This window comes from Mauremys mutica, chromosome 10 (assembly GCF_020497125.1).
Source record: "Mauremys mutica isolate MM-2020 ecotype Southern chromosome 10, ASM2049712v1, whole genome shotgun sequence".
NCBI classification, from domain to species: Eukaryota; Metazoa; Chordata; order Testudines; family Geoemydidae; genus Mauremys; species Mauremys mutica.
In genome coordinates, this window is record NC_059081.1 from 26,958,963 (window position 1) to 26,975,849 (window position 16,887).

Genomic DNA, 16,887 nt, shown 5'->3' on the forward strand with positions numbered 1-16,887 from the left:
GGGTTCTCTTCCTTCTATTGGCCAGCCAGAGGCAGCTGGGAGTTGATTGCTTTGCTCCTCACCTCTGTTTTAAATTTAAAATTTTGCCCACGTCTTTAGGGGTATGGCCGTGGTCCTTGGCCCAATCAGCACACAGCTGTGGCCCATGTGACAGCCTCAGGGCCATACGGGTAGTATAGCTATATTGTGTGGATGCAGTCCACATAACACATGGAGAGCTGCATATGTGGCCACAATGGTAAACAGGTTGAGAACCACTGAGGTATGGCTACACTGTAGCTCGGAGTGAACACCCCAGCCCAGGTAGAGAGACTCAGGCTAGCAGGATTCAAGCTAGTGTGCTAAAAACAGCAGTGTGATCATTATGGCTCTAGCAGAGACTTGGGCTAGCCATCCGAGTTCAGACCCTGGGTGTTGGATGGGCTTAAGAGCCCAAGCTGCTGCCCAAACAGCATCCATACTGCTATTTTTAGCACACTAGATCAAGCCTGCTAGCACAAGTCTGCCTCCCTGGGCTGGGAGGCTTGCTTCCAGCTGCAGTGTAGACATACCCTAGGACCCTCTTGCTCCATTTATGCAGCCACACCTTCCTTCCTTGTATTTTGTAGTATAGGAACTGTGTTTTTTAGGATGCTGTGGGAAGGGCCATTCTTAGGATTTATGGGGCCCTATGCAGTATTATTAAACTGGTGCCCCTATGCCCAATGGCAGCCCAGGCCTGTATGTGTATTTTAGATGAGGGTGGTCTTTTGAAGGATTTATTCAAAAAACTATACATCTGAAGATCCAAGCATTTAAGGCTAAAGATGAATACGCTGATTGTGCATCTAAAAATCTGTGCAAGGATTTTTTAGAGATGTGATTTTATAATCTTCAGCAACACACTAATGAAATATTTTAAAGCAAATTTTAAACTAAGGTCTTGTAGACTAACATGTTCTGAGTAAATATTACAGTAATGCACAACTGCTTTTGTCAGTAAATTCAGAAACGGAGGCCTTGTCTACACTGCCACTTTACAGCGCTGAAACTTTCTCGCTCAGGGGTGTGAAAATCACCCCCCTGAGTGATGTAAGTTTCAGCGCTGTAAAGTGGAAGTGTAGACAGTGCACCAGCACTGGGAGCTAGCTACTCCCCTTGTGGGGGTGGTTTTACAGTGCTGGGCTCTCTCCCAGCGCTGGTGCCGCAACTACACAGCAAGGTTATTTTAGGGGGGGTCACAGTATTGCCACCCTTCCTTCTGCACTGACTTCAGAGCTGGGTGGCCAGAGACTGGCAGCTGTTGGCCAGGCGCCCAGCTCTGAAGGCAGCGCCCCGCCAGCACCAGCACAGAAGTAAGGGTAACAGTCCCGCAACGCCCCCTACAATAACCTTGCAACCTCCCCTCCCCCACAACTCCTTTTTGGGTCAGGACCCCTACAATTACAACACTGTGAAATTTCAGATTTAAATAGCTGAAATCAAGAAATTTACAATTTTTAAAACCCTATGAGCGTGAAATTGACCAAAATGGACTGTGAATTTGGTAGGGCCATAAGGATAAGGGGTCTTAAAACAGGAACAAGCTAATTAGATGGGAAATGTTCTCTGTTCTCTGACAATAAACAATGGCTTGGTACGTATACGTACAGTGCTAAAGTTCTTTTGGTTCTCACGGACTCTCAGCATTTCAGGTGTGTCTACAACAGCCAGGTACTGTGACATGGTCCTTCCTGCATCTTCCTTATATTTTTTCTGTTAAATCAATTAAAAAAAAAATAGTTTTCTGTTAAAGATAATTAAAATATAGTATAGCATTATTTATTGCTGATTAATGCAAGTTTAAACAGCAGCAATTCAGTGGATGATACAAACACATAAAATAATCTTTATGCAGGATTTTTTTTTTAAATGTTGACTGACGTTAATGTCGGTCAGAGATGCTAGTCTGACAGCTCTTTGGTAGCATATGTCCAGCATTCTCTCCTGAATTTTGTTACAGCCAGTTAGTTTAATTCACTTTAAAACAAAATCTGCTCTGAATTAGTATCTGTTAATGATCAAGTAAGGGAGAGACTCACTGGGAATGAACAACAACCATGACTCTTTAAATCTCATTACCTGGCTTGAAAGGTTCTTGACCTGCTGGGCATGAATGATCTCTGGAGTATCGATAACAGAGGTGTAATTGGCTTTATCCATTTCTGCCAAATGCTTATATTTAATCTGTTGGAAAACATTTCTGTTAGGGACCCTCAATCATATCTATGACCACTGCCTTCTCTCATCTACTCAGAAAATACTCTTCATAAGGTTTCTTTTTAAAAAATCATCCGGTTTTATGTCTGCGCTATTCACACTCACCTGACTGGCAATGTCAGTGGCATTCTTTGCCCTCATATAGTCTGGTGTTTCCAAAGCCAGGTCTGTCAGACCTCTTCCTTTGATTTCAAGCTCCAGTGCTTTCTTGTACTCTTTCTATGGGTGAAGATAATAATTTGAAAAAAAAATATATGTAGAATGGGATGGCTCTGGCAACTTTAACTAGAGTCTCATTACAAAATAGCTTCATCATCTAGAAATGGCATATGACAATCATACACACAAAACCACAAAATTAAATTCAAATATATTAGCTCATGGCAGTTTATTTTCCATAAAAACTATGTAAATGCTCAGAACAGACAACACAATACAGCAGTAAATGGACAAATGTCATGAGCTAGGTTTATTTCAAGGTTTGCTGACGGTGGCATCATAAACCTTGAAACAAGGTCTCAGGGCAGAAATTCCCTAGGGGACCCGGTTGTGGAAAGTAGGGACCAGCCACTTGTGCTAGGAGGTGGGCAATTAGATGCTAGTGCTGTCTGGAAAATGTACTATAGCGGCTTCAGAACCTCTGGAATTAATGTTGCCTCCCAATGGTAACTATGTGAAGCACAATACCAGAAACACTAGGGTGACTCTTCCCTGGGGTTCAAAGGATTTATTTGGTGCAAGTCAGTGTAACTTACACCAGAAACTTTGCTACATTTGGCCCATTATCAGTTGTAATATAAATTATGGTAATAAAATAAACTTTAACTGCACAAATTTGCTGCAGCGTCAATACAGATATATTACAAATTCAAATATCCCCTTTGCCAGTTATCAGGTAGATTTAATTTGAAGTATTGCATTGACATACCATAATAATTATAATAATAAATAATAATAATAATTTGTATTTGGAAGTCTCCTTTTATCCAGTGGTGGTGAAGCCTTTAGAAACATGAGTTAACTTAGCTACTCCTGTGAGAGCAAGTATCAGAGGGGTAGCCGTGTTAGTCTGGTTCTGTAGAAGCAGCAAAGAATCCTGTGGCACCTTATAGACTAACAGACGTTTTGCAGCATGAGCTTTCGTGGGTGAATACCCACTTCTTCGGATGCAAAGAAGAAGAAGCATCCGAAGATGCATCCGAAGAAGTGGGTATTCACCCACGAAAGCTCATGCTGCAAAACGTCTGTTAGTCTATAAGGTGCCACAGGATTCTTTGCTGCTTCCTGTGAGAGCAGTTACTTGAAATACCTTTATTACAGATATGCAGTGTACTTAAAGTGATTTGCACAAGGTCATACAGAAAGTCAGTTGCAGAGTCATGAACAGTGCTCAACAAGTGCTGTCTCCCATTCTCCAGCTCACTGGAACACTCTTCCCTTCCCCAAAGGCCATGTCTAGCAACATTTGTCATTTTTTGTTAAAGTCACCTTGTGCATTAATAATGTGGAATGGTTCTAGTTTCAGTCGGGCCTTATTCCAGCTAGCTATTTGACTTACCTCATTTAGGATATGAGTTGCATTCTTTGCTCTTAACATGTCTGGAGTCTCCTCTAAGAGTGTCATACCTTTACCTCTGACACCTTCCTCTAGATCCCTCCTGTATTCTTTCTATAGGAAGAAAAAAAGAAGGGGAAACTGCAAACATCGTTCCGCTACTCTGATGTAAAGAAAAAATGAGGCCGAACAGGGTTTTTGTTTTTTGTTTTGTTTTAAGTAACAAAGAATATTGTTTGGAGTTATACACTCTCTAAAGACTGAGATCAGAACTCAGTCTAAACTCTTATGGATGCACACACACAGGAACAATTATGCTGATGTAAAGGACACAATAAATGTGAATACAGTTAACAATTAGTGGAATTAACATATGCAACAAATTACATGATGGTACAAAGACATCTGAAAATATACTTAACATACATGAGTAAGCAGTGAGGGAATATACTGGTGAGATTAATTAGTGGAATTATTTGGCTCAATAGAGGAAGTAAATGCAGAGTAGCTGCTACCTCGCTTGCTATTTTGGTTGCATATTTGGCATGTAAGAAAGATGGTGTAATCTCCAGGCCAGCAAGGTTTCTGCCTTTAATGGACTCTTCATAGTCCTTCTTATATTCTTTCTAATATGAGTAGGAAGAAGGAGAAAAAAGCAAATATTTATTACTTTTTTTCATATTGCTTCAAAATAAATGGACCAGGACAAAAGAGCAACTTCTAATTATCTCCATTGATTTCAGTGTCACCATGTCCAGGAAGACGCTCAAATAAATTTGTTAGTCTCTAAGGTGCCAAAAGTACTCCTGTTCTATCTCCAGGAAGGTAACTGTGGGCATAACCCTGCTCCCACTGAAGTCTATGAAACAGCTCTCATTGGCTTCAATGGAAGCTGGAGCTGACTCTATATCAGAAGTGTTTCTAATTGTCTGTGTATGGCAAGAAGTTCAAACAATCCATGGAAGCACTCAAACAGCATGACTGACCACCTTATACAAGTGTGTTTCAACATGTATAAGTTTCTCAATGTGACGAAACAAGATCAAAACTTAAAGCTGATAAGAAATAACTGCTTGAAAGGATAGAATGACAGGGCAATGAAAAATACTGTGACATCAGAGACAAACAGCAATTAAACAGAGCTGCTGAAAAATATAGGTCTCCAATAAGAATGATATCCTGAGCACTTACATTTACAGTTTGAAAAGTCTTCCCATAGACTGTGATAACTCACGCAATACATTCTGCTGCAAGACCTTCAGTGAAATGGTGATCTCACACTGTATTTCTCCCATAGGCTCAAAGCTATTGGTCAAGTATGGGCTATTTTATTACAGTTTGTTGATGTAGGTAGAGTGTCAGAGGTACATCCTTTATAGTTACACACTGAAATCCCTTGAATTAACGAAGTATGATTCCATTGGTAATGCAGGTATAATGGAACTTACATTACAATGTAATTATAGTTTACAGGGCACAATACCATTCAAGGTTTACCCCCAACCATTTTCAGTTCACTGTGAAAACATAACAATGAAACAGCTGTATACAGAGGTGTCCTAAATCTAACTCTACTGAGTTCACTGATGAAGCATCTTACCTCACTCTGCATGTGCTGAGATTCCATAGCAGTGATATATGTTGGAGTTTCAAAGTCCAGCATGGCTTTTCCTTTTTCCTTTTCATACTTCTCCTTGTATTTCACCTGACAACAGGAGACCCAAGTTAGGCTCTGAATTACCAGAGAAGCAGCTGCTATACCAGCTCATGGACCTATACATGTCCATGAACTGGTATAGGTGTCTATTTCATTCAGTCAATGGACTTCCATTAGAAAACGAACTGCAGTCTCTGGCTCTCTCACTGAAATGCACAGGGCTCCTATCCACTGCCATCACAGGTTAAAGACATGGAAGGGACAGACTTGCTATTGTGTCAAAAACATGCATACATATAGTGAGCGTTCAATAGGAATAGATGTGTAAATGTTTTTACCTGACTTCTGTGTTCCTGCTTGTATAGTTTGCATAAAGCAGGTTGGCACAGGGCTCATTCTGTATCAGAGAGCCCTCTAGGGGTAATTGCAGTGACTGTTTGGTATTGAAAGTAAATGGATGAATGAGAAACACTTGACCAACTTACTTGACTCTGTAGTTCTGTAGCCTCCTTTAGATGAAGCTGTTCAAGGTTATCTGGCACCACATGGTAGTGACCCTTACTCTTCTCATATTGCTTCTTGTACTGGTACTGAAGGGAAGGCATCAAGTACCACCTCAATAAAAACCTGATCAGGTCTACTTCCTAGGCCCAACTAATGCAAACACTTCAATGGCACATCAAATAGCAATTAGAAATCTAACAACACAAGGGAGGTGGGGGGAAAGCAACCCCCAAATAGATTTATTTCTAAAGATTTGGGATGGACAGCTGTCCTTTCTGATAATCTCAAAATGGTTCAAGATTTTATTTTACACCAGGAAAAGAAAAGAAATGGGGTTATGCCATGTAATAATGACTGATCTTTTATATCATTCTGAAGTGCTCTATTAGACATAGCCATCATTATGTGATACTACAGCAGGGTGATATTAAACACAAAAATCCCATTAAAACAGTAAAAAAGAAAGTCACAATTAATAATAAATAGGAAAGAATTGCAAAGAAAAAAAAGAGGAGAAAATGAAAAAGAAACCTGGTATTTGTTAGTGAGATATGATCAGTCAAAAATGTAAAAAATGACTACAGTTAAAAAATGGTTAGAGGTTTTAAAATGGTAGCAGTTCTACATGTATAGATTTCAGCGTCCAAAGGCTGGATGTATTAATGTTGCTAGTTGGCTAGGTAATAATCATTAGGTAGGAGAGGAAGAGATCACTACCAGGTGATGTCCTCGGAACAGTAAAGGAGGGAGCTGTTATAGAAATTGTTAGCAGAGGTCAATACAGAATGAGAATAGAAAATCAATTAGATCTCAGGTTAGTTAATGAGCTTACAGCACTGGAGAGTTGACTTGTACTCAGGACATGGTTCATTATCAGCGATTCTGACATGTCTGTCACAGGCTTGTGAAGTTTCTTTAGATCTGCCTTATATTTAACCTACAGGAATGAAATATCAAACAACATCAGGAAAGAAGACTGTAAATAAAGCTTTTAACATATAATGTATTAGTAACACAAAGTAAGACTCTGCTAGTCAAAGTCAAAAAATTTTAAAACCCCTGGAAAATGCAAAAGATTGTAATGAGCAGGCATACCTCACTAGCAATGTTGTGAGCATCTTTCAAGGTCTTGTAGATCTTGGCCTCCTTCAAGTCATACTTCGGCCTCTTACCCTTCTCCTTGTCAAAATTCGCTTTATACTTCAACTAATGGAAAACAACAACGCATTTCAATTATTCCTGAACATTAGCCTGTCTTGTGCCAGAGACTGAAGAAGCCCACATTCACAAAGAGTCTGATGGCAAACAGAGGATCAAAAAATGCAATAATGTTAAGACATCCATTGGAATAAAAGATCTTTTAGAGATCACCTGATATGGGAAAGAAAATGCACATTCTGTTTTTACAAGACACCATTCATAGCTTTCATTCAATGCACAGGTTTTAGCTCCTCACATGCAGATAAAGAAGTTCAATGTACATTGAAGAAGTTTTTTTTTTAAAAGTTGACAAAAGAATAGCTAAATAAGATAGGCCAATGTTCATATCGGTGGGAGTTGTGTAGGCATGTATGACTGCAGAATCTGACCCAAAGGGACCAACTGGCAATTGTACAAAGAGTGGTTAGAGAAGCTTAATATGTGTATCTTAGAAAAGAGGGAGATACGAAAACTACCTAAATACTCAAGAGGTAGTAGCATAAATGAGGCAGCAGAAATATTTTCAGGTGCATAATGAAGATACAACAATTTATCTTAACCAAAAAGAGGTGATACGTACAAAAAGGGAGAGTGGTCACATCTTCAGAAAGGGTAAATTTAAACTAATCATTAGGAACTGGGGTGCACAACAGGCTAAGCAAGATCCCTAGACCCACCCTGAATTAAGGTGAAGGCTCAGGTTAAACCATAACCATGAACATCAGTGAAAGCCCATGAAAGTTCAGCAGACATAAGGTGAAATCCTGGCCCTGTTGAAATCAATGGGAATTTTGCCACTGACTTTAATGGGACCAAGATTTCACACATGGTGATCTGCTCTCTCTCACTGGCTCTAGGTTTAGATGCAGATGACTATTTCCTGTGGACCTACAGGGGATGACCACTGTTCTCAATGTCTACAAATACGCAGGACAGGGACCTTTGCACTCCAATTAGGGACACGTTTTGAACAGGAAAGTCATTTTGCCATTGTGGGTTGCTGAGGTACTTTCAGCAGAGTTCTTAAAGTGTACATGAGCTCTTGCAATTAGGACCAAATTCTGATCCACTGAAGTCAAAACTCCAACTAGTTGGCTCTCAAGAGTTTAGGGTTACAGTCTGGCTTTTACAATCAGAGCCCACATTGTAGGTGTGGGTAGGTGTGTGGCCATTCTAACTGAGCTGCAGCCAGCAGAGATATTCTATGTGCTGCCCCTTGCTGATCCACAGGTGGGTGTGGAAAGGGGATGAGGCAATGACACCTCCTTCCCCTAACCCACAGACACATCCTGCGCGAGGGTAAGAGACTGTGGCAAGTGAGGCAGGGACAGGAGGCCCTTTTCAGCACTAGCCATCAATAATTCTCCAGTAAAAATAAATCCACAAGTGCTACTTATACAAATAACAAAATGAAACAAGTCATCTACAGAAGAGATGATGGACACAACTGATGAAAGGAATGGATCATGCTGGGAATGATACCTATGCTTTAAACACGTTTACAGAAATAGTAGCATACAGTTCCATATTAGTAAACGCAAAAGGTGCTTCAATGCATAGATAAATCACATTCCACTTATTCTTGGCTTTTAAATTCTTTAGCATATTTTATCCATACAGTCTCATGCTCTACACCAGCTCTATACTTGCTGTAAGAAAACAAAGAACATCAATATTTGTTGCCATTCAAGAGCAACACTTAGTGTCTGATTCTGATATCACAATGGTGTAAATGCACTAAACTCCATGGAGACACACTGGTGTAATAATCAGAATCAGGCCCATATGTCAAAGTAGAGTAGTTCACTTTTGCTGAACTCATAAGAAAAGAAATGATCACAGAGAGGAGAAACTAAACATAGCTCCAAATTAAAAATAATTACAACAGATACACAGAGAAAACAAAAAAGAGTGAATGGTTAGAGAACAAAATGGGTACATGTCTTGTAAAAGTAGGATAACAAGATGGGTGAGATGCTGCTTCTCTAATAGGAAATGCCCAGAAAAGTAAACACGACAAAGAAGACAACCATGGAGACATGCCACATCAGTTTCAAGACTCAAAGAACTTGGTTTCTTTCAAGATGAAAATCAAGCCAGCTAAAAAAGTTACTCAAAGACTAAAGGAAGGTCTGGTCTTAACTTAAAAACAGAACTGAAGCTAAAACACATAAAAAGGAGTGCTGTTCATTACTCATGAGTTATGCTGCTTTTCTTCTTTCCCTCGTAAAGTCTGCTTTTATGGAGCAAGTGTGGGCTTAATAGACCCCCAGCTCCAAGGAAAGATTCTTATTACCTGACAAATATAGTAGGTGATGTTTAGACATGCTGCAATTGCATGCATTAATCACATGTAGACATGAAAAACAGTAAAACCCCTTTTTTCCTTTGGAAATATTTGAGTAAAATAGGATCTGTGCACTGTCATTTCACACCCTGTGACAAAGCCATAATACCCATGATTTCTGAGGTGGGAAGGCATATTAGAAAATATGTGCCCTGAAATAATTGCAATCAGAATTTATTTTGCCAGAGGTTTGGGGCCAAATTTACAGAAACACACTGGCTGCATTGTACCACTCTGACACCATGAAGCTAAGTGAATGGGTGAACCTCATCCACAGTGTATTATGTGTGTGTTGAAAATGACATACATCATCACCGCATTCCTGACAATGGGACAATACTTTGGCTGGTGTAAATTGGCACAATTCCATTGACTTCCTATGACCCTGATCCTCAGGTGGGGCCAACAACAGGTCTGGGGTACAGATCCTGGGGCCAGCAACTGAATAATCTCTCTTGGTTTCCAATGAAATAACAGGAGCACATTACAGGGATTCACATAAACCCTCTTCTGACCAGATCAGTGCAGAAGGAAACAATCTGACCTCAATGAATGATCTGTAGCATGGCAGAGGATCTCATTGACTGAGTCAGAGCACATGGGAGCAGGTATCAGGGTTTCCTATTGTTTTTCTGATTACTGTAAAAACAGTAAAGGAATGTCTTTTTTAAAATCCCCATTAAGGCAATGGACTCCACACTGTTTTCATTGACCATTATGCCTAGGTAGAAGAGTGTGTACAAACTGCTGAGTGACCTAAAGTAACACAAATATATGCTGCAAAATCTAAATGCACGAGGGATTAAGACTTCTTTGCTTTTGCAGTTCAGTATCAGATCCTTAACTCCATCTCAGTGTGAGTTTGTATCTTTCAGTTTAAGCACTGTCATCCAAAGGCACATATTTTCCCGTTTCCTATGTTGTCTTCAAGAGTGCCCAAGACCCCACCAAATTCAGCTTATATAGCTGCATTTTTTCAATTTAAATCTTAAGAGCAGAATTCCAGCCTCGGCTGTGTGTGTTGGAGACATCCATTAAAATCACTGGAAGCTGCACGAAAGGCAAGGGTAGAATTTGGCTTCAAGTTCTCCACACTGTAAATTGGTTTAGTCAAATTCCCCACCCACAGAGTCCCATGCACAGTCTTTGCATTGGAAAAAAAGAGGTGTTAGCCAAATGGTCAGCTTCACAAATTTTTGGTGCATTCCACATTTTTGACACAAAGACTGCAGAAAAAACAGTGCAACTGGTGCATTATAAACTCATTTACAATTCAGGCTGATTATCTTGTGCTGGGAATGACACAGATCATATACAACATAGAGGAAGATATAGAGAAGGGACATGCCCTTTTGTGTCACTTAAATCCATCTTACATGACTACTTAGGACATTAGCTTTCTTAACGTGTCTCATCATTGGTGTATCATAAGATGCTGCTCCATGCCCTCTCATGTGTCCTTTGAGGTATTCCACCTATAATGCGTAGCAAGATAGCAAGATCAGAACAGCAGACCATCACAGGGATCAAGCATAAAGTTGTGTGAGAGAACCAAGCGGTGGTGAGGTTCTGGTTGAAAAATTCCCACAGGAAACAGCAAGAGTAAAATCCACACTAACTGATGTTCCACATTATTTTACAGAGAAAGGAAGTTTATACTAACATGATGTATTCATTCAAAAATAAAAGGTAATGAATTATTGAAAGACATATGTTAAAATAATTCCTTATCTTGAATAGTCAAATGGAAAGGATAGTAGAAATCTCTAATGTAAAATAATAACTTGCACTTGTATATATAGTGATTATTACGACCTGTCCATTACAAAGTACTTCACAAAGGTGGGTAAGCAGTATTATCCTCCCCATTTTACAGACGGGATGAAGTGAAGCACAAAGAGTGAGTTTTCAAAAATGGGCTCTAATTTTGGGTGCCCAATTTTAGCCTTGTCCTCAGCATTCAATAATTATTTTCCAAATTCTAATACCAACAGAGCAACTCAGATGTTTGGCGTTGATTTCTACATGTAGGTTTCCCTGAAGATACACTTCCTCTTGTGTAAAGTTCTTTATGCTGAACATTTCTGAGGGACTACAAGTGACATATTCTTCATAAGATGGAAACAGAAGAAGTTTATGTCAAGAAAAATGAAGAATGGAGAAAAGAGGACAGACAAAGAAACCACAAGAGAAGCAAAGCCCAACCTCCCCGCTCCCAAAAACCATCTCTCCAAGGCTCAGCTCTGCTCCCATTGAAGTCAACTGAGCTTTAGCCATTGGGCATGATTCTCCGCCATCTTGCAAAAATCTTGTATGCTCACTTTGCACAGATGTGAATGACTAAAATGCAAGGGAATGGTGACTTAAGACCCACTTACATCACTGAAAGCTATATCAGTCCCATTATACACAGAATACCCCTTAGACAAACATTTGCTGCTTTTTTAATAAAGCACACAAACTCTGCCCAATGAGTTACCTTTTTCAAATTAAGTTACCATACTCCCCTTAAAATTATCTAGAATTATTTCCATCTTCAATTCTGAAGTGGTTGAAAAAGTCTACTGACTTCTGTTCCAGAAGAATCTGAACTCATGCCATTATTCACACTGCTCCAAAATTTGCAAACATTTATTATTACCTGGCTAGTAAGTTTGGACACCTCCTTAGCAAGTTCCATATCTGGACGTCCCAGCATGCTTACACCAAGGCAAGCCTCTCCTCGAGCCTTGGCTTTGTATTGAATCTATTGAAGAAAAACAATCAGTACATAAAAATGTACTTTTACTTTTAATGATAAAATGCAAACATCTCCACATGTTGTTCTAATAATTTATATTGATACAGTTTGCTATAGGAAAAATACTGCTAAGGAGGTGCACAGGAGATTTACAAAATACTCACATCACTGATTAACTTGGCAGCTTGGGTTGCTTTCTTAATATCTGGTCGATCTGCTATAGATGTGTAATGGAGCTGTGACTTAGCATCTTTTTTGTACTGAACCTAATCAATGAAAACAAACAGAGAGGAAAGTGGATTACTCTAGTGTTCACTGATAGAATCATAGAAACATAGACTATCAGGGCGGAAGGGACCTCAGGAGGTCATCTAGTCCAACCTCCTACTCAAAGCAGGACCAATCCCCAACTAAATCAGCCCAGCCAGGGCTTTGTCAAGCCTGACCTTAAAAACCTCTAAGGAAGAAGATTCCACCACCTCCCTAGGTAACCTATTTCAGTGCTTCACCACCCTCCTAGTGAAAACGTTTTTCCTAATATCCAACCTAAACCTCCCCCCACTGCAACTTGAGACCATTACTCCTTGTTCTGTTATCTGGTACCACTGAGAACAGTCTAGATCCATTCTCTTTGGAACCCCCTTTCAGGTAGTTGAAAGCAACTATCAAATCCCCACCTCATTCTTCTCTTCTGCAGACTAAACAATCCCAGTTCCCTCAGGCTCTTCTCATAAGTCATGTGTTCCAGCCCCCTAATCATTTTTGTTGCCCTCCGCTGGACTCTTTCCAATTTTTCCACATCCTTCTTGTAGTGTGGGGCCCAAAAATGGACACAGTACTCCAGATGAGGCCTCACCAATGTCAAATAGAGAGGAATGATCACGTTCCTCCATCTGCTGGCAATGACCCTACTTATACATCCCAAAATGCCTTTAGCCTTCTTGGCAACAAGGGCACACTGTTGACTCATATTCACCTTTTCATCCACTGTAACCCCTAGGTCCTTTTCTGCAGAACTGCTGCCTAGCCACTTGGTCCCTAGTCTGTAGCAGTGCATGGGATTCTTCCGTCTTAAGTGCAGGACTCTGCACTTGTCCTTGTTGAACTTCATCAGATTTCTTTTGGCCCAATCCTCTAATTTGTCTAGGTCCCTCTGTATCCTATCCCTACCCTCCAGCATATCTACCACTCCTCCCAGTTTAGTGTCATCTAGCCACTGAGAACCCAGTATTGCTGCTGTGAAAGTCAGTTGGAGTTTTTCCACTGATTTCACTGGGAACAGATCTTTGGGACCAGCTTTTGTAAGTCGTTTTCAAATGAAGTAATAAATATAATGCAATTTTAACAGCATATGGAAAAAAATGAAAGAAAACATTATTGTGGAGTCACTGTTATTTGTGAGCAAACTATTTTAATTCCCAATCACATTGTCCAGAGATGGCCTTTATTTCTCTAGGTGAAATTCTCTGCCTACACATAATTTCATGCATATTTCCCTTGCAAAATGGAGGTTGGGGAGACATCCAGCTGCAAAATCAGACCAATTTGATTTTTCTGATTTGAGAATGACTCTAATTGAAAATGGTCATATGGGCTGTTTGCTTGATGTAAATGCAGGACAAACTTACAATACTCTGTTTCTTAGCAACGTCCATGGCATGTTTCACCTCAGGAGGCTCCAGCATGATGGAATAGTTGGACTTGCCTTTCTCCTTCACAAACTTCTTTTTATAGTTTGTCTGTGTGGAGGAAAAAGGGTTTGTATTATATGTCACTCATTATTCCCACAAGGAGCTGTGTTCTTCTGACATTCACAATAACGCCTCACAGAAGCCAACTGAGCTAGCCAGAGATATCACTTACTTCTTCTAAACATGCATCAGCAGAGACAAGGAAACCTGGTTCCCTGCAGTGTTTAGAAGATATCCATACACATCCCGCTGAACCCCTCAGCAGCATTTGATACCTCCAATCACCAGATATCCCTATCCCACCTCTAGGAAACTGAAGGGTTGACTGGAAATGCCCTGAAATGGTTCCAGTCTTTCCTGTCTAATCAAAGGCTTCTGTGGTAGCGTCTTCCAACACTCCATCCTTTCATGGGAATGGTAAGAGGTTAACAGGTGCCAGTGAATGTGCCCCTGTAACAGACCATAACCTGCCCACTACAGTTTACAGTCTCAACAGCAGTTCTCCAATTCAGCCTGAAGACAATGTGTTGGAGCTGGAAATGGAAATAAGACTGATAGCAGAAAGAGGTCTCTTGAAATATTTTAAAAGATATTACCCCAGCCAAAGGGACATTGTTTATCGCCACCAACAAAATCTTAAACCACTTAGCAAAAGTGAGGATCCAGAGTGCCTGCTAATGCATAATACATTAGAAGCAACTTACAGCATCAAAGGTTACCTAAAGCATGTCTGAGTAGGGATCCCTCATAGCTAAGAGCTATGAGATGTGATGTTTTGGGCCTTGATGCAGCAAAGCATTTAAGCATATGCTTAACTTTAAGGTCATGAGCAGTTCTATTGCTTTCAAATGTCTCACTAGACAGAAATTAGAAAATGCATATGGAGGGATCTACAAAAAATGCTTCATTTGATCAAATAAATACTGTGAATGTAGCAATAGCAAAATTCTACATGAGCAATAAATGTTGCACTATACTTGTCACGCACCTCACTGACATTCTTGGTCACCTCTTTGACACGAACAGTGTCCTGTGTCTCAGGCAGGGTTGTATAAGAACCATGCGGAAGCTGCCTCTTACTTTGCTCTTTGTATTTGTTCTGAATGCACAGAGAAAAAATAGTTGAAAGAAATATAGGGTATAAGAAGGAACTATTTATGAAGACACAAAATATTACATGTGGTACCTCAGATACAAGAGAGCTGACACACTTAGAGAGGAGGATCTGAGGTGTGTCTGGGACAGCAAGGCATGTTCCTCTAGCTTTGTTATGCTTCTCTTTGTATTTTACCTGGAGGAGAGAAAAGATGTTATTTTACGCAATTTATTTGTCTTATGCTGACTTTAAAAATAGGCTTCAAATATACTCATCTTACTATATATGGCAGAGCCTTGCAAACCCACTGATGTGAGTAAGGGTTTTCAAGATTAGGCCCATAGTTTGATTTGCTTGTCAACTTTAATATGCTCCAGCCTATATATTCCTACACATCTCACTAGAGCTTAAACTCAGATCTTGTTACTGTATTGCCAACATTTATTCTATAGTCATGGTACTAAGCCCAAATGAAAGCAGCAGCTTTGGTTTTAAGATGCACACATAGTGCGTGCATTTCAGTGTATAGAGTTTAAACCTGTGTCAAAACCAGAATAATTTATTTACCATAAAAATTGGGTATTTGGATAAAAAGGGCCACAATTCTGAACTGCCTCTAGTTTATGTTTGCAAATCAACCAACCAGACCAATGAGGTTTGCAAGACCAAAACCATCCCAGATTTTGTAAATTTGTTAATAAAATGAACAAACAAGCCTAAATAATGAAATATGAAATTCTGAGCAAAATTTTCAAACCTAGATTTCTAAAGTTAGATTCCCTAAGTCCTTATTTAGATGCCTAAATAGAAGTGGCATGTTTTTCAGAGATATTGAGCAACTCCCACTCCCATTTAGGAACCGAGGTTCGGAAACTATGCCCAGACAAAATTATCTGCAACAAATTTCTACCAAATGACATTCACAAACTCCAGAGTTTCCATTTTGATGGTATTATATTTACAAAAACAATTGGACATACAACATAGGTTTTAGGTTCCTTAAATAGCATGTAAACTGTTAGCTAAGGAATAAACAAAGTAGAAGTTCAAATACTTACATCACTTGCCAGGATGGCATTCTTCAAAGCCAAAACTGTATTTTTGTCATCTGTGACAGATAGTTTGCATCCCCTAAGGAATTCTCGGTCTAGCTTGTAGTCATACTGTCAGACAAGAAAAGAAAAGCTGACAAAAAGTCCCCCAAATCTTTGCTGTGAAAGAGTGATGGAGTGTGGGAGGGAAGGAGCATAAGCTAATACAATATTTTCTAGTTTCCTCACATCACTCTGTTGCAGGGATGCCTTGGCTGCTTGGAGAAAATCAGGTCTATCAACAGTCCATTGCCAATGAGCCTTGGTTGCTTCATATTTTTTCTTGTAATCCAGCTGTTTAAAAAGACACATTAATGAAAATCATATCATTCATAAACTCAATATAGACAGAACCTATTTCTCCCCTTGCCTGAATAACTGCATGAGAATTGGGGGAAAGGGAAGGAAGTAATGTTGGAAAAGTACACATCCATGAAAGCAGCCCTTTTGGGATATGCTTCTCTTCTGAGTCATGGACAATGCAGAGGAAGTCTATTTGTGCTGATCTTTTTCCCTGCCAGGTTGAAGGAGCATATGCAGGATTGAAAAGTGGGCATGGCCTCGAAGAAATTTGATGTGTTATCTCACTAGCCATCTCAGTGCATCCTGGACCCACACAATGGTGTGAAGGCCTTCAGCCCTTCCTACGTAGAACTTATGCTAGCTACAAGATTAAATAAATTAGCATGGAAAATACTAGGACCACCTACACCTCCATGCCTGAGGAATTAGGAGGTGCCTGAGGATAACTGGTGTTTGTGCTACATG

General features: G+C 39.9%; 1 protein-coding gene across 1 annotated transcript in view; it reads right to left on the reverse strand.

Moving 5' to 3' along the window:
• Positions 1–16,887, reverse strand: part of NEB (nebulin) — a 195,472-nt gene that overhangs the window by 20,929 nt on the left and 157,656 nt on the right. The window contains exons 130-145 of the mRNA XM_045032832.1: positions 16,309–16,413; positions 16,087–16,191; positions 15,119–15,223; positions 14,921–15,031; positions 13,870–13,980; positions 12,406–12,507; positions 12,143–12,247; positions 7,050–7,160; positions 6,787–6,891; positions 5,936–6,040; positions 5,394–5,498; positions 4,309–4,419; positions 3,797–3,907; positions 2,344–2,457; positions 2,101–2,205; positions 1,630–1,734 (exon numbers count right to left, since the gene is read on the reverse strand). Of these exons, the coding sequence (XP_044888767.1) occupies positions 1,630–1,734; positions 2,101–2,205; positions 2,344–2,457; positions 3,797–3,907; positions 4,309–4,419; positions 5,394–5,498; positions 5,936–6,040; positions 6,787–6,891; positions 7,050–7,160; positions 12,143–12,247; positions 12,406–12,507; positions 13,870–13,980; positions 14,921–15,031; positions 15,119–15,223; positions 16,087–16,191; positions 16,309–16,413 (1,716 nt within the window). The remainder of the gene's footprint in view (positions 1–1,629; positions 1,735–2,100; positions 2,206–2,343; positions 2,458–3,796; positions 3,908–4,308; positions 4,420–5,393; positions 5,499–5,935; positions 6,041–6,786; positions 6,892–7,049; positions 7,161–12,142; positions 12,248–12,405; positions 12,508–13,869; positions 13,981–14,920; positions 15,032–15,118; positions 15,224–16,086; positions 16,192–16,308; positions 16,414–16,887) is intronic.